Source organism: Trachypithecus francoisi, unplaced genomic scaffold (assembly GCF_009764315.1).
Source record: "Trachypithecus francoisi isolate TF-2019V2 unplaced genomic scaffold, Tfra_2.0 Lachesis_group1, whole genome shotgun sequence".
Lineage (NCBI taxonomy): Eukaryota > Metazoa > Chordata > Mammalia > Primates > Cercopithecidae > Trachypithecus > Trachypithecus francoisi.
The window spans coordinates 57137422-57155659 of NW_022681454.1; the positions used below are offsets into that span (position 1 = coordinate 57137422).

Consider the following 18238-nt stretch of genomic DNA (forward strand, 5'->3'; position numbering starts at 1 on the left):
AATGAAAAGGAAGAGTACCCTGGGATTGGTGGTTCAGGGGTGGAAGGGATGGGTACCTATGGAGTTTGCCCTCCAGAATGGAGCCAGCAAGCAGAAAATCTGATTGTAGCAGTCAGAGTGTAGGGGGTGGAAGTTCAATGTGAACATGAATTTCTGAGTGCCAAAGTACCCAGGCAGGCAAGTTACAAAATATTTTTTTTTAGTTAGGGAAGGAGAAGACATATAGATTACAGGAGGACTTCAACCAATGCCTAGGTAGGGGGCATCTGAGGGTTAGTGGGCTAGCATTGCTCCTTAAGCAAACTGGGGCACAGAGCAGAGTTAATGTAACTAACTGGAACTTAACAGCAGAGAAGACGTAGGATTGGGGGAAGAGAAAGGCTGCCAATTGTGGACACCTGAGGACTGCAGACCACTCACCCATCAGGCTGGGGACAGTTGAATCATGCAGGACCCCACCAGGTTCTATTTGAACACAGGACTGGTCCTCTGGGGCTGCTGCTTGAAGAGCTTTGGTAGCTGCAAAATGTCCCAGCTTCAGTCCTGCCCTCACCATCTGCTCCAGTTATCTACTGAGTAACATACCACACCAACACTCACTGGCTTAAACAACAACAATCCTTTATTTTGCATTTTGAGCAGGGCTCAGCAGGGACCACTCACCTCCGCTCTATAATGTCTAGGGCCTGTGACTCAAAAGGCTAGGGACAGCTGGGGACTGGTGGGACATTTCTCTTCCTACAGACTCAAGGCTTCTCCCCGGAGGCTTTCCCATGTTCTCTGCAGCAGTCTCCGGGCAGCTGAACTTAGGGGTGACTTAAGGCTCCAAGAGCAAGGATTTCCAGAGGCCCGGGCAGAAGTTGCAAGGCATTTATGATCTAGCTTCAGAAGTTCCAGGATATGGTCATTTCCACTGTATTCCACTGGTTTAACAAATTGTTAAAACTTGCCCAAATTCAAAGCAAGAAAGTATAGACCCTACCTCTCAACAGAAGGAGTAACAATTTGCCACCATTTTTAAACCATCATGCTATTTCACCAACTCCTCAACAAAGCCTCCTAACTGATATGCTGTCCCCAGATTCTCATTAGTGATAGATTGGGAGGCAGCAATGCACAGAGCACAAAAAAGTGAGGGTTTTGGAGGCCAACAGCCAGCCCTACATCCTGGTTCAGGCAGGATCCACCCCTCAGTAACCAGTTGAGCTTGTTAGGTTACTTAACTCAGAGCCCCAGTGTTCTTGAGTGTAAAATGAGGATAATACACTATAGTTGCCAAGAAAATGTACTTCTTGGGTCTTGCAGTGTAGACAGCATAATTGACCAATGGCTCCACCTCAACTGCTGAGCTCTGCTGAAATCCATCCCCTGATATTTATCCCCAGGTTGCTGCAAAGGCCAGCTTCCTAAGGCTGCTCCCAGCTCATGACTGAGCACAGCAGGGATACTAAGACAGGCCTCTTTCTGGGAGATGCCAGACTTCTGGGACAAGCCCATTTGGCTAAAGGATTCCCCACCCCAATGACCTTGCTGAACTTTTTAGACATGAACTGTATACAGTATCAAATGCTTCCTTCCACCCAACCTTCCTTCTTTGCTTGCCTCTTTCCTTCACAAGGAGCACACCTGCATCCCAGGTCCAGATCCCTGTTTTCCCTCAAAACTCTCTTGCATAGTACCCCCATCTGGGACTGTTTCTGGGGGGCTGGGACAAACACAACCTCCTATTCATAGGACTGCCAAGGTTCTTAAATGAGTAGAACTGTGCAAAGAACCTAGTAAAGGGCTGGCATAGAAGAAACACTCATTTACCTAACACTTCTTGAGTCCTGGCTGTGTGTAGGTCTTGGTCCTGGGTGTCTGAGACACGATAGTGAGCAAAGCAGGCAAGAACACCAGCGCTGCGTGCTTCAAGCTCCTTCCCAACTTCCACCTCTTCAACAGGATAGGAGCCCTTCAAAGTCTGACTCCTTGGGGCCTCAACACCTCCGACTCCACACCCTGAACACTTGAGCCTACAGTCAAAAGGAACTTCCTTCTTGCTTCCTACAGGTTTTGCTCTTTCACCCCCAATGCCTTTGCTTACCTTTCCTTCTCCGTGAAATGCCTTCTCCTCCCTTTTTTGCACATCTTCCTTTGTTGCACATGCCCCTTACGTGACAAACTTTTATGCATCCCCCAGGCCCCAGTTCAATGTGAGGGCCCTAGGTCATCCAGGCAGAACGTGCTTGCTGGCATGATCTCAGCAGGCACCTAGTAGAAGCACTTGTTACATTGTGTTCTAATTGCGGTAACAGTGTCCCCGCAAACTCGCGAGCGCCTCTAGAGCAGGGGAATGTCCCAATCACCTTGATTCCCCCGCGCGTGGCCCATGGGAGGCCCTCAGACCTATCTGCGGAATGAGTAAATGAGTGTGTGAACCGGGTTCGGCGATTTCGGTGGAGCGAGCGCTGGGCCTGCGGTGCAGGGCGCTGGGAGCCGCCCGGCCGGGCCTGGCTCAGGCGCCGCAGCCACTCAGGGCCACCGGGGACCGGCCGGGGAGGGCGCGGGCCGAATCACTGCCGACGCCGCACGGCACATGACTGCGGCCTCCGCCCCCGCCCGCCTCCCCGCGCAGTCGCCGGCGGTCGCCTCGCGGGGTTGCGGCGAGCCCGGCCCGCGAACGTCACGTCCCTGCGCGCTCCCTGCACTCTCCCGAGCTGCGCTAGGCGGGCGCCGCGGCTCCAGGGCGAAGGAAACTGAAACCGAGGCCGGGCCCGTCCCTCGGTGGCCCCATCCGCCCAGTGCACCCGGGGCCGCGCTCGCCAGGCTGCGCGCACGAACCGGGCGCCGGGAGGGCGCGGCGCCGAAGGGTCCCGGGTCTTCCAACGCCTCTGCGGCGGCTCCTCCCTCCTTGCAGTGGGATCCCGGGCGGGTGCGGCCCGGCCCGGCCCGTGAGCGGCGCACAGAATGGGCCGATGCTGCTTCTACACTGCGGGGACGTTGTCCCTGCTCCTGCTGGTGAGCAGCATCACGCTGCTGGTAGCCCGGGTCTTCCAGAAGGCTGTGGACCAGAGTATCGAGAAGGTGAGGCGGGGCGGGCTGTGTGTGTTTGTGTGTGGTGGAGTCTTCCAGCACCCCCCGCGCCCGCCACCCCTGCTGCTGCACCTTGTATGGGGAAGACCCGCACTCGGGCAGAGCCTCTGCACTAGAACTCTTCTTGCGTCCTTGTCTTCCAGGGTTTGGTAGGCGAGGGTTAGGGAAGGATGTGGAAGGATGGAGCCTACTCTGTTCCCTTTACAGTAATAAGTAAGGCTATAGATCCTGACTTTTAAAAAGGCCTTCGGTTGTGCTCTGTCGTTTGCATCTCTCCGCACTCCTTCCGTCTACACCCCAATCTCAGGGGAGCCCAAACTTGTTTCCCTCCCACTTCTTGAAGAAACAGAACTAAATGAAAGACACCGCAGAAGAGGCAGGTTATGTTGTCTGCTTGCTGTGGCCTTTGAAGTGGTGTGCGCCTGGGGATGAGACGTGGGTGTGCGGTCTATTGTGTTCTTGCTTTCTTGGGTTGGGCAGGGGCAATTGGTAGCTGGGCCAGTCCTTTAGGCTGTGTGACATTTCATCCATCAGTCTTTGCTGAACGCTGACTTAGTGGCTTTGTGTCTTGTACCAACAGCCTGTGTTGCTTTGTCTCACCATGAATTCTTGTCTTCTCAAACGGCCATAATTTTCAGACACAGATGCATTTAGATTCCCTACAAGAATCTGAACTTGTCTCTTCCTCTAGATGATTGGGCTGGAGAGCCAGTCCTTTAAGAATACTTCATCTCTTGATTTCACTAGTCATTTCATCTGCCCTTTCCCCCACGTCCACCAAGCTGTGTCAAAAGAGGAACAAGAGAGAGTTACTGGGATCATTTTTTCCTTAAGAAAGAAAAACATCACTGGAGCAGCAGCCTTTCCCTTTGGCATCCGTAACTGCACGCTTCATTTCTCCCACTGGTCTGCACTTGCTGTGGCCAGATAAAAAAGCCCAGGCCTAGTCTACTTTGAATCCCTGCATTCTCCAGTTAGTAAAGCTGTTTTATTCCAGGTGGCAATGGATGTATTCCTTTAACTGAGTTTCCAAAAGTGATTGAGTACCTGAAATCTGGCAGTTAAAGGCAATTTTTCAAAAAGCACCATGGCAAAGCATAATGAAATTTTTAAAGTTCACATTGCCAAGGGAAGACAAGGCCCACTGTCCGAGCATCTCGAGGGGCAGTTTCCTCTGAGTACTCATGTTCAGGGAAAAAAGAAACGGAATCCTTTCTCTACTCCTGTCCATGTCCAAATCCATGGTGAGCTGTGTCTGAGGATGTAGACTCTTGCTTTGGGTGACTAGAGTTAAGCAATCCAATTATAGTCAATATGTGAGATTTCTTATATGGCTTTGAAAGGCTGTTTCAAGGAGCCCTATAGGATGAGTGATTTTCCCCGTGGTTCCCATATAGCCAGCCCTTAGATTCTCTGTGTGTCTCCATTTTTCTGGGCGAGGGGCTGGCTGTAAGGCAACTTGACTGGGGCCTGAGTTTGTGTTGGTATTTCCAGGTGGTTTTCTCCATGAGGAATGGACTCTGTTCTGATAAGTAATAGTACAGGGAAGTGGACTTTCAGAGCTGCTCAATCCCAGCTAAGGAGTTCTGCACAGTGTATTGTATGAAAATAAAGGACAGGGCTAGTTTCAGTGGACAGATGTGGAAATACTGTTGTCATTAGAGGTAAGTCACACATCACTGTTTTGCTTTTTCCTGGATTACCTGTAGGGTGGTAGGTAGCATGGGATAGTGGGAAAGAATGAGGATCTTACACTCCTGGGCATGAAACCTAGCTTCCACCATGTACCAGCTGGGTGACCATGGGCTGTTTAATCTTACTTGATTCATGTTTTCCCCATCTGTAAATAGGAATAATAAGGACTAATGATCACATCCGCTTTGTCAAATAACTCTGATAACCTTAAGGTGTGATCTTTCTGGGATATAGTTAGTGCTTAATAAATGATAGCAATTTTATTTTTATTAGAAGCCACACAAAGAAAATACATGAGATTTGGAGTCAGATTCCATATGTTCAAATCCTATTTTTGCTTTATGACTTAAGTCAAGTTACTTAACTTACCTGGTTCTCAATTTCATTGCTTGTAAAAGTGGGGATATGAGCTGTTAGCTAACTTGGGCACAGTGATGCATTTACCATGAAACTTGCAAAGTTAAGCTTTGGGTCCCTCACTTGCACAGGCCCTTCCAAAGCCCTGTACCTCATTCTGTATCCCAAATTTTGTTTTTCTTAAGAAGGGACCCACAAAACCTGTATTTGTCTCTGCATGTGTATTACTGTAGGACCAAGTATAAAGCACTTAGCATAGTATCAGGCACAGAATAGGTGATCAATATATGGCAGTCATCTTTATTGCCACTAGTATTACTATGGGAGAATTCATTCATAACTTGATTCTAATATAGTTGTAATATAATTTACTCTGATATTTCCAATTCTTTGTTTTTCATTTGAAGATTGTCTGTGCCCTGACTTGTCTGCATCAAAAAGGGGAGAGGGAAAAGGGATGAAATTCAAATGAGTAGGTGTGGGAAACTTAGTAAGATAATTCCTATCCAAAAAGTTGTCTCAAATGATAATTGTCCTTGAACCCTGCAGTGACCAGAGATAAGAGAGACTTTTAATTATGGCCAATGAATATAGTAGAAGGAGCCAAGACAATTTTGTTTCATTCTTGGCCTCAGTGGTGACTGCCTTATATTGGGCAAGGCCTGTAATTGTTTCTGCTTCAATTTTCTCATTTGCAAGACAGGCATAATAGTACTTCTCTTCTCTTTTTCCCACACCCTCTTCCTAGGGGATATTATGAGCATTAATACGGCATTTCCTTATAAGCATTTGGGCCTTCATGAAGAGAGAGCTTTGCAGAGACCCAGCAGTTCCTTTTCCTCCCTTAGGCCTGGAAAGGCAGGAGTTTATGTTACATTTCATCTGGTATCCCAGTGAACTGCCTTGACACCTGGCACAGTGCCTGAGATACATATTAAATACCTCTTGACTCACCTGTGATCATTTTAATAGAAAGAAGAGTGTCCTGAGAATCAGCAGAACTGAGTCAAACATTTTTTTTCTGTCCCTAAGGATTTCTTGGACTAAGCTGAACAAGCAGAGTGGCAAGTTATTTAATCCCTCAAAACCTCAGGATCCTCATTTTGAAAATAGGAATAATAAGGATAAGAATACCTACCTCATAGAGTTGTCACAAGAATGAAATATGATTGCTATAAAGCACCCAGCACAAGTGTCACACAATGCCTGAACGTTAACATTTGTTATGTCTTTAGCTATTATTTGTCATCTGTGAATTGAAACTTATTATACAAGCTATGGTTCCTCCTAGCTCCAAACTTCTGAGATCCTGTGACCTTTAAGAGCAGCTTTGCGGTTCAGAATATTAAGTGTGCGCTCCTAATCTCTGCAGACATGCTGGCAGTTTGACTGTCTCGCCAGTAATAGGGATGCAGAAGTGGCCACAGTCAGGGCTGGTCAACAAGGGATGGGCTGTCAAGGGAACCAGTGGGAGTCTAGTTTACACCTTTGACTTCCTCTTCACAGGTCAAGGCAGGACTGTAGCATTAGGTCTCAGAGATGCAATGAACAGGACAAATACACTTCCCCTTCGTCTGGACCTGAGGCTCTGGGCAAGTCAGCACCAGCTGGTTTCTTTTGGGAGCCATAGCAACTTTGGAGCTGTTCTACTGAAGCCTCAAGAAGTAAAATATAGGCCAGGCACGCTGGCTCATGCCTGTAATCCTAACACTTTGGGAGGCCAGGGTGGGCCGATCACAAGGTCAGGAGTTCGAGACCAGTCTGGCCAATATGGTGAAATCCTGTCTCTACTAAAAATATAAAAATTAGCTGGGCATGGTGGCGGGCACCTGTGGTCCCAGCTACTCGGGAGACTGAGGCAGGAGAATTGCTTGAACCCGGGAGGCGGAGGTTGCAGTGAGCCAAGATGGCGCCACTGAACTCCAGCCTGGGCGACAGAGCGAGACTCTGTCTCAAAACAAAAAAGAAGAAGTAAAATGTAATCACTGATAACCAGATTGCTTTGATTAGTGACTATATGGGATTTTTTTTTTTTTTTTTTCTTCCTGAGACGGAATCTCGCTCTGTTGCCCAGGCTGGAGTGAGTGAAGTGGCACGATCTCCGCTCACTACAAGCTCCGCCCCCCAGGTTCATGCCATTCTCCTGCCTCAGCCTCCTGAGTAGCTGGGACTACAGGCGCCCGCCACCACGCCTGGCTAATTTTCTTTTGTATTTTTAGTAGAGACGGTGTTTCACAGTGTTCGCCAAGATGGTCTTGATCTTCTGACCTCGTAATCCACCCGCCTCGGCCTCCCAAAGTACTGGGATTACAGGCGTGAGCCACCGCGCCCGGCCAGGATCTTGTTTTTTAAAGTCAAATCAGTAAAACATCTTTATTGCTGTGTATATAAAGGCATTCAGCTATATATAATTTTAAAGGACTCCTTCTTGCATATCTACCTCATCTCCTGAGTTGCCTCTATTCAAAGAAGACTTATCTTAGTCTGAGATTTTTCTTGATCAGAAAAAAACAGTAAAGATATCTCAAATCTGTTATCTTAGGGTCAAGGAAATTGAGGCTCTTGGAACAGAAGTGACTTATCTAAAGTCAAATGGAGAGGGAGGGGTAGAGCTAGCTGTGCCAGCTTGTCTCCTGATCCTGAACCCACTTTTCCCATCGCAAGGATGACCATACATCCCATTTGCCTGGACTAGTCCCACCTGGTTTCTGTATACCTGTTGTTCTGGTGTAATCACTAACATCTCCTTTCCTCCAAAAGATTTCTGCTTTGGACAATAAATTCTATGGCCATCCCTCACCTGTCATGCCACATTGTCCTTACAGACCACAATGTATCCCACTTCTTGGCTCTCTTAAGGAGTTGAGGCCTACTCAAACTGGCTCAGGCAAGATGGGATTCTTTTTTTCTTTTTGTAAATCTGGAAGGGGAAGCTCATAGAAATCAAAGGGCAAGAACCATGGCACAGTAAGGCCTCCTGAGAGGACAGTCGAAAGTGGAAAGTCAGCAGGAACCAGGCACACTCTGTCTCCCACTTTTTCCTCTGCTTTCTCCAACAGGCCTCCTCTGTTTACTCAGCCTGGCTCTGTACTCATCCGGGCTTGCTCAGCCCGGCCTCAGTGTGACTTTCCAGCTGCTGACCTCTCATAGACGTCGTTCATCTCCTAGTTTCTCTTTTCCAAGTTTATAACGGAGCTATGTGATCGGCTCAGCACAGGAAGAAACTATAGCGCTGTAAACAGAGGCAGTGTCATTAATTTCCTTGCAAGATTCTCTAACTCCTAAGCAAAATTATCCAAATTCTTTCCTGGCTTTTAGAAACACGATCTTGTGATATCAAAATCATATTAAGTTTCTTTCAGTGTCTTACTAATTCATGTTGACTATGAGTGCATTCCTTATTAATGATTAAGACAATACAGTAGGCTAACACTTGTCAGCATAGCCCCTAGACTCTAGGAGATGCATCTAAATCACTTACAAAGATTTAGACAATACCAGACCCCACCCCAGACCTGCTGAATCAGACTCTTTAGGAACAGAACCCAGGTTAAAGTCCTTATCATAATATCCATTACTGGAGGCAGGTTGCTGTGGGATGGTAATCTGCAATTTTGGGAATATGCATTTTTTTAAAAGTTGTTTATATTTGTATAGTGATTATTTTAGACCATGTCGTCATTCCTTAAGATGGTAATTCTAATTGAGGATATTACTACTAATAATTACTATTAATCTGCAAGTTTACATTAAAGGAAATATTATTTGGTGAGGAGGGGAAGGTTCCCGCCTGTGGAAACTACTTTGTTTTATTGTTAAATAAAATCCAAGATTTCATTCTGTCAGGCCACAGCAAAGGGGCCATCTGTTCTGCCAGACGTTTGCTTGTTTCCCAGGAAGAATCAGGAGGTGGAGTTATAAGCTCATTAATGAAAACATAGGACGTTAGCCAAGTGACTAGACATTCCTGGCCATATCATCAAGATACGCACTGTCTATACACTATACACTAAGGAACGGACCATTTTTAATCCAAGCTGGTGACTAGAAAAAACAACCAAGGGAAGTAAAGACCACTTTAGGTGTTTGCTTTCTGTATCTAAAAGCACCTTTAGGTACATGCTTTGGCAGTCATTCTTTTATTTGACAAGTATTTACTGAGTGTGTACCATTTGCAAGGCAGCGTGCCAAGACCTATGGATATAACACTAAACAAGATGCAGTCTCTACCCTTACAGATTTTATAATCCAATTTAAACTCCTGGGCCCCTCATACTCTTAAAAATTATTGAGGACCCCAAAGAACTTACGTTTCCATGGGTTATACCTATTGATATGTACAATATTAAAATTTGAAACTGATACGTATTTTTGAGAAATGTTTAAAACAGAAGAATACACAAGCACATATTCCAATATGACATCATTACACACCACGGTAGCCTCTGGAAAGCTCCACTCTACACTCAGAGAAATAATATAATTAAAAAGGCAAACGATACCTTAGTATTAAAATAGTTTTGACCTTGTGGGCCCCTCCTTAGAAGGTCTTGGGGCTCCCCAGGAGTCCTGAGATCCCACTTTGAGATCCCACTTTAATTAATTATTTTGATTTTTAGAATATTTAAAAAAATACATAATATCCCTGTTTTATATTCCTGTAAGGCCAGTTTGGAAGCTATATTGTTAACGTTTTCAAACAACCAGGATTTTTCTTGGTGTGTCTTTCATTTACTGTGTCATTTTGGCTTTCCGTGAGTCCAGTGTTAAAAACAGGAGTTTGGGCCATCAGTAATTCCAGTTTCACAATCTCCTGTCTTTCCCCGAGTGCTGATCAAAGTAGACAAGAGCATTCATATCTCCATAAGTGAATTACTCAGTAATTCCCTTCTAGCCTCAGCCCTGCAGGGATTTTCAACCCGTATGACGTAGTTTGGTATTTTAATCTAGTGTGAAAGCTGTCTTTGAAGGTAGAGGTCCTGTCGTATTTGGTTTTGTGTCTTTTCTTACTGCCAAATGCAATGTCTTATTCACAATAGATGGTCAGTAAGTATTACTTGGATGAATAGAGAAAATAATTTCTTTGGAAATGATTTTGTTTGCATTTTGTTGTTAAGTCTCACATTTTGCCCCACTTTGTAGGCCAGTGGTCACATGTTTGTCTCATGAAGTATAGATTTATACCTTTAAAATCTGGAAACTTCACCCATTGGTCCAGATTTCCAACTTCTGTTAAAACATGTGGATGTTCTTTGGTACTCGTCATACCAAGTTCTGTGTGGTAGCCATCTGGGCAGAAAAGAGGCTGACCCTTAGAAGAGACCTGCCTTCCCTGTTTCCCACTGTCTTAGTCCATTCAGGCTGCTGTCACAACATAGCATAGACTGGGTGGCTTATAAACAACAGAAATTTATTTCTTATAGTTCTGGAGGCTGGGAAGTCCAAGATCAAGGCCCCGGCAGATTTGGGGTGTGGTGAGGGCCCACTGCCTCATAGATCATGGACTTCTCAGTCTAACCTCACATGGCGAATGAGCTCTCTGGGGTACCTTTTATGAGAACTAATCCCATTTGAGAGGGTTCTATGCTCATAACCTAATCACCTCCTAATCTCACCACTTTGGGGGTAAGGATATCAACAAAGGAGTTTTGAGGGGACATAAACATTCAGACCACAGCACCCACCGTCCTTTGCGCCCTTATTGGCTCCCAGGGCCCAGTGAAGGTGTCTGTTGTCGTGCATGTGCTGTTGTGTTTCTTAGAGAAATATTTCTCTATATCTGACACTCCTTACCAAAAGAAGGAAAATGGAAGATAGCTTGAGAGGATCATGGGTTTAACAGAAATGGGAGAGGGCATGTTTCTTTGTAGAAATGCATATTGCCGCTGGGGTTTGACATGCAAACAAATGTGCAAACCCATGGCCTGTGTCACTCATTTGCCCTAGCCATCTGGCCCCTTCAGCATCTGGATTTTACACACTTTCCAGAGAGAGTGTGAGGCAGAGTGCCATTGTTACACTAATGTAATCACTCATTGCAAGTCCCAGTTTTTTTAATTCATTTTTTAATTGACAAGTCAAAGTTATACGTATTTAGGGCATGCAACATGATGTTTTGAGAGAGATATAGATATAGATAGATATACATAGTGAAATGGCTAAATCAAGCTGTTTAACATACGCATTATCTCAATTGCTTATCTTTTGTGATAAGAACACTTCAAATCTAATCTCAGCATTTTTCAAGTATACAGTATTTTTGGGATTTTTTGTTTGTTTGTTTGTTTTTGTTTTGAGATAGGGCCTCTCTCTATCACCCAGGCTGGAGTACAGTGCTGCTACCATGGCTCATTGCAGCCTTGACCTCCTGGGTTCAGGCCATCCCCCTGCTTTAACCTCTAAACTTGCTGGAACTACAGGTATGCACCACCATGCCAGGCTAATTTTTAATTTTTTTTTGTAGGGATGGGGTCTTGCTGTGTTGCCCAGGCTTGTCTCAAATTCCTGAGCTTAAGCAATCCTCCCGCCTTTGCCTCCTAAAGTCCTGGGATTACAGGCATGAGCCACTGTGCCTGGCCCAACATATTCACTGTAATCACCATGATGTATGTTAGATCTCTTGAATTTGTTTATATCAAACTGAAATTTTGTATCCTTTGACTAACATCTCACCAGTCCTCCCAGCCCCCACAGTTCCCATTTTAAGGATATTTTCTTTTAACACTGTATGTCTGATAATCAACGGTAATGGAAGAGGAGACATAGAAATAGGTAGGTAAATGGAATACTATGCAGCCGTAAAAAAGGATGAGTTCATGTCCTTTGTAGGGACATGGATGCAGCTAGAAACCATCATTCTCAGCAAACTATCGCAAGAACAGAAAACCAAATACCGCATGTTCTCACTCATAGGTGGGAATTGAACAATGAGATCACCTGGACACAGGAAGGGGAGCATGACACACCGGGTCCTATTGTGGGGAGGGGGGAGTGGGGAGGGATAGCATTAGGAGATATACCTAATGTAAATGACGAGTTAATGGGTGCACCACACCAACATGGCACATGTATATATATGTAACAAACTTTCATGTTGTGCACATGCACCCTAGAACTTAAAGTATTAAAAAAAAAAAAAAGAAATAGGTAGGTAATGAAAATATTACTTATTTCAAATTTGAGAGATATAATCACAACCAAACAGGTTGCAAAATAATGAGACTGGCTGTGTAAGTTACACACAGTATATGTGGGCCTTGTTTCCATGACCTGATTTCTTATTTATTCACATCTGAAAATCCTCTTTCTCTCTACCCTCCCCACTCCCCATATATATATATATATTCCCCCAGCCTCCACCCTCCGCCCCCAATTTTCCTCTGGTTCTATGTTTAGGTTTCTATCTGGTAGCTGCTTTTTTCCCTTTAGGTCATCAGTTTTCAAACTTGGCTGTACATTTGTAATCACCTAGAAACTTTCAAAAATAAGTTAGTGGGTATTTTGTAGCAGGACGTTTTTTGGGGATTGCCATTCTACCATATTGTCCTTTTTGTAATTTATAAACAAAGTAACAGTCCACCCATGAGCTAGCATTTGAATCTGAACTATCAGCGCTCATTAGTTAAAACTATGACAGTTGCAAAATCAAAATGAGTTAAGCAACAGTGACATAAATAAATGAATGCCACTACATTTTTACTGAGTTAAAATAAGGTGAGGGAATAAGAGTAGAATGTTAATGGCAGTTTATTTCTTTTATGTAAACAGTGAAAATAAATTACTGCAAGAGTCTGAGTTGGGTTTGCTTCATTTCAGGGAGCCATTTTAAAAAACAAAGCAAAGCAATTTGTGTTTTGCCATTTGATGAGTTTTATTAATCTGGAGTCCAGTATGCAATTAAGGCCAATACTTCATCCATACACAATTAGGCCAAGTTCTCCAAGTTGGTCTGCATTGTCTCTGGATGAATTTAGACTGTGCAGATGGCAACATGGATGCTTAAGTTGCGTTTAATTATTAAGTAGCACTTTACTGACCTTAAAGAACAACTAGTAGTGCTCTTGAGTCCCGAAACTTTCCTTAAAAGTCTTACTGATTCCTGTGAAAGCCTAATGGATTCCCTGAGTGCTTATTTTTATCACTTGGAAGTGACTTATATCAGGACAGCTGGTTTAACCACTCATGGTGTTGCCTTCCCAAAAGATTGCTGTCAGGCTGACTTGGGTTGTGGCTGTATTAAGTCATGTCAGTGTTCAGCAGTCAAGTTAATCCAGCCTGCATCTGTTCCTTCATCTGCAGGTCAGGTGTCAGCCTGGCCAGCGACTCTGTGTTCACTACACACAGCACAGAGAGGCTGTTCTCAGTTCTGCCTCTGACCAGCCTTCTGTGTACCCAAATGGAAGCTTATGCTGGGAAAGATTCTTTTACTTTTGTTTTAAAACAGTCTCACTTCATACATGGTAAAAACTATTACGTTCCTCCAGTAATTCAAGAAAAGCAGGTTCAAACAAGAAGATGCTATTTTGCCACTACTAAAGAAGCAAAGATTTCTGAAAACCTTAAACACTGATATTGGGATGGATATGCTGAAATGATTGCTCATACACTGCTTTCCGGAGCAACTTGTTGATACTTAAAGGCTCATGAGTTCATGAAAACTTGTTGTCCCTAGACCCAATAATCCCAATCTAGGAGTCTATTCTAAGAAATTATTCACTGATTTGGGCGGGGTGTGGTGCCTCACGCCTGTAATCCCAGCACTTTGGGAGGCCGAGGTAGGTGGATCACTTGAGGCCAGGAGTTAGAGTCCAGCCTGGCCAACATGGTGAAACCCCATCTCTACTAAAAATACAAAAAGTAGCTGGGTGTGGTGGTGTGCACCTATAATCCCAGCTACTCCAGTGACTGAGGCATGACAGTCACAGGTTGCAGCGAGCCAAGATTGCACTCCTGCACTCCAGCCTGGGTGACAAGACCGAGACTCTGTCTCAAAAAAAAAAAAAAAGATTCACTAATTTGGATGAATATATTCAAGAACATTTACTTCAGCATGAAAACAACACAAATTTCCTGTAGTAAAAGAATGATTAAATAAACTGATTTAGTATATTTTATAAAATATACTAATATAGCAGATTAATATACAGACATTAAAATAGCAGTTTCAAAAACTGTTTAATAACAAGGATCATCATAAAAGATGAGTGAAAAAATGATACAATACATATGATCTCAATTTTGTTTAAAATACACATATGTATGACTAGATCAGAGGAAGTAAACCCATGTTAATAGCTATGATGTGGATTGCAGGGGATTTAAATTTTCTTCGTTTTACTTTCTTCATTATCCAAATTTTCTGTGACAAATACGATGGAATGGGTAGGGAGTGGATGGAATAGCATTTACCTGATTTAAAGTAACAACAGGCTGGCCACGGTGGCTCACACCTGTAATCCTAACACTTTGGGAGGTCGAGGTGGGCAGATCACTTGAGATCAGGAGTTTGAGATCAGCCTGACTAACATAGTGAAGCCCTTTCTCTACTAAAAATACAAAACTAGCTGGGTGTGGTAGTGCATGCCTATAATTCCAGCTACTCAAGAGGCTGAGGCAGCAGAATAGCTTGAACCCGGGAGGCAGAGGTTGTGGTGAGCCAAGATCATGCCACTGCACTCCAGCCTGGGCGACAGTGAGACTTCCTTTCAAAAATAAATAAATAACTGAATACATAAAAAATAAAGTAGCAAAAATCAGTAGCCTCATTTGTGAATAGAAATTGGAGGCAACACATGATTTTTCTACACATTTGTAGTAATGTTATCTGCTACTTTAAACATCTCTTCTAATATGAATATAGAAATTTCTGTAGATTGATAATTTATCATGATATCTAGGTATTTTTCCCTTCGATAAATGTGATATTTTATTGCTTACAAGTCTAGTTTGTTCTGTCTTATCTCAAGGAGTTTTTAGAATTCACCAATAAAATAAGAAGGTAGGAAATCTTGTCTACTGTTATATCTCCAATACCTGGAACAGTGGCTGGCACAAAGCAATTGCTAAGTTAATATTTATGGAAAGAATGAAAGAGTTTCATCAATTTTAAGGTCGTGAAAATCCTATGCTATACTTGCTATGAAAAAGGATATTATAAAAAATTTATTAAAACCAAAATTGCTAAAGATAGATCTAACAGACTTAGAACTAATGTTTGTGTGCCTTTGGCGTATTAATTATGCATAAAAATAGACCCTGCTAATTCCAAACTAGTCTTAACCATTTATGAAAGGAGGCCAAAATGTCTCCTTGAAAAATAATATTTGCAGCTAAGAAAGTTACTATCTCTTCTTGATTCTGCAGTACTGAAATTCAGACTTTATTTATTCAGATCACCTTTCTCACATATTATTTAGAATATGTGGCATTTTGCCACACTGAAGACTTTACGAAGAAGAACTAGGTAAACAGCAGAAGATGAATGCCTGGCACAGCATTGTGCTATACGCTACAGTATCATTTGTTTCTTCATTAATTATTTATTGTGTCCCTTCTGTGCCAAGTAAATGTTATTCCATCCACCCCCTACCCATTCCATCATATTTGTCACAGAAAATTTGGATAATGAAGAAACTAACCTTGCTATGTGCTGGGGATCCATGAAAAAGATACAGTCCTTAGTATCAGACCCAGTCTGATACTAAAGACTAATAAACACATTTTGCTTATAAAACTTGTGAAGTTTCATGAAAGCAGAGAGAAAACACACAGCCCAGAGGGGCCTTCTGAGAGATGGCACTTCTGAATTGAGCCCTGAAGCCCAAGTAGAAGTGAACCAGGGCCCTGCAATGATAAGACCCTGAAGTGATAAGTAGAAGTGATAAGGGCCCTGCAGAGACTTCTGGGTGAAGGGCAGTGAGTGACTCAGGCCAAGGCCCTGGCTGAGAATTTGTATGGTGGGTGCTAGGTAACAGTAGATGGTTGCGTGTTGCTGGTGCATAAAGTGCCTACCAGGAAATGACAGCGACAGGTGACGCAGTTGCATCAGATCACAACAGGTCAAGGACTGTGGACTTGATCCTTTGAGCAGGGCTGGAGTATCTGTTCCATTAGGCACTTTTGACAGGCTTCTCTGAAGGCTGAGGTGGATGAAGCGTTTAAAAGGACAAAGGCTGGAGAGAGGGAGACCAGTTAGGAGCCTACATACAGTATTGTCACAGTCCAAGCCAAGGATGAAATGTGCCTTGGGGTAGAAATGGGGAAGAGGAGGAGGTGAAATAAGCAGGACTTAGTGATCAACTAGGGGAGAAAATCCTGAGTCCATTTGGTCATGTTGTCTTGGAGCAGCCTGTGAGGTGTTCAGATGGGGGAATTTTATCACAGATCCATGCCACTGGAAGGATCTAAATCGTTTCAGGCATAAGCTGTTTGTTAGGCTGAATTACTGGGTCTTACACGTTTTTCACTCCCTGTTACATGCATGTTGGTTTTGTGTCCTTAGCTAAATTTCTTCTTACAGACAGGGCCTATGCCTGTTTGCAGGGCATGGTCCGGGCACATAGAAAGCTCTCAGTAGGTACCTATTGGCTGATTAACTGAAAAATATGTTTTTCAGTCCGAATTATTAATTTAAGCTGTTGACACTGCGAATTCACCACATAACTTGATTATTTTCCAGTATTTTTGTTTTAGTGGTAGTGCCACGGTATTGTGCATGGAAAAATTCTTTATGTTCATCTTGGTTAAAATTAATAAGCAACAGTTATATTGTGACTCCACAGTGCCACTGTTAATATCCAGGTTCACACTGTAAAACTGATTTAAGGCCTTATGCTGCTTTTTCATTTAGTGTAACTAAGAAGACTCAGCTGATTACAAGGTTTGTCTGGTGGCTGTCACCACCACAGCAGAACCCTCAGTGAGGAGGATCAGTTGTTCCCAAGCCATGGCTTTCTGTTCAGACTGGCAAAGGGCGCTTTTGAGGGGGACACTAGCTCATTGTATCTGGTGGAATGAATGACTTCCTGTGCCAGACAGTCCGCGGTCTTGAGGCTGAGGTTACTATTTGTTAGTTTCTCAGGCCTTCCTTTGCGGAGCAAGCCCCTGGGAGTGCACACTTGAATGCCCTGAGGATCAGAAATAGAAGGGGCAGAAATTAAAAGTTTAAGTCAAAACAGAGCCCTCTCTGGACCATCTTGTGGCAGGAGGTTGAGGTGCTTTCTTTGGACACATTAGCATACTGGGGCTGCACGGCCACCTGGAAACTGTGGAGTTAAACTCTCCCTTTCCTGGTTCCTCACCTGTGGGCTCCTGACCAGGAGCTGACCGTGACCTCACACAGCTGCCCTAGTTTCCTTTCCTCCAGATGGCGGGGGTGACACTCCAGGAAACCCTGAGAGTTCAGGGTCCAACTTATGGCTGCTCCGTAGTTTCACTGTCCCTCTGGGGCTAGAGTTGCCAACTAAAATAAAATACAGGACACCCAGTTAAATTTGAATTTCAGATAAACAACAAATAACGTTTTAGTATGAGTCTGTCTTGTGTGATATTTCGATTCAGTCCGATGTATCAGTTGTTAACATCCTGCCATATTTACTTTATCTCTCTGATGCACTTTTTCTTGAATTATTTGAATGTAAGTTATAGCTATCATACACTTTGTTCCTAAATCCTTCAGCATGCATCTCCTATAAAGAAAAGCATTTTTGACGTAGCCCATGCAATATTTGGGGCATAGTCATATTATAAAATTATTTGTTGTTTATCTGAAATTCAAATTTAACTGAGTATCCCAGGTTTTATTTGCTAAATCTGGCAACTCTACCCTCAGGGTGCCATAGGGTGGCAGCTGCTGCATGGGTGAGCAAATCTGCAGACCTAGACTTGGTCAGATTTGATTTCACTTACTGGCTTTGTGACTTGGGACAGCCAGTGCCACCATTTCTTTGTTTGCAAAATGGGGATTTTTATTTTGTAGTGTCATCGTAAAACTCAGAGATAATGTACATTGTAAAGCCCCTAGCATAGCACCTGACTTTAGCAGACTCGTAGTAAATTGCAGCTGGCGTGGTAGTAATGGTAACTGAATGGTAACTGTCATTCTCTGAGCTGA

The 18238-nt window shown here is 43.7% G+C and overlaps 1 protein-coding gene across 1 annotated transcript in view; it reads left to right on the top strand.

Annotated features, from left to right (window-relative positions):
* The first annotated feature begins 2688 nt into the window (after window positions 1–2688).
* The window catches only part of SCARB2 (scavenger receptor class B member 2), a 56987-nt gene continuing 41437 nt past the window's right edge, over window positions 2689–18238 (top strand). The window contains exon 1 of the mRNA XM_033214384.1: window positions 2689–3066. Coding sequence (XP_033070275.1) covers window positions 2950–3066 — 117 coding nt within the window. The 5' untranslated portion in view covers window positions 2689–2949. The remainder of the gene's footprint in view (window positions 3067–18238) is intronic.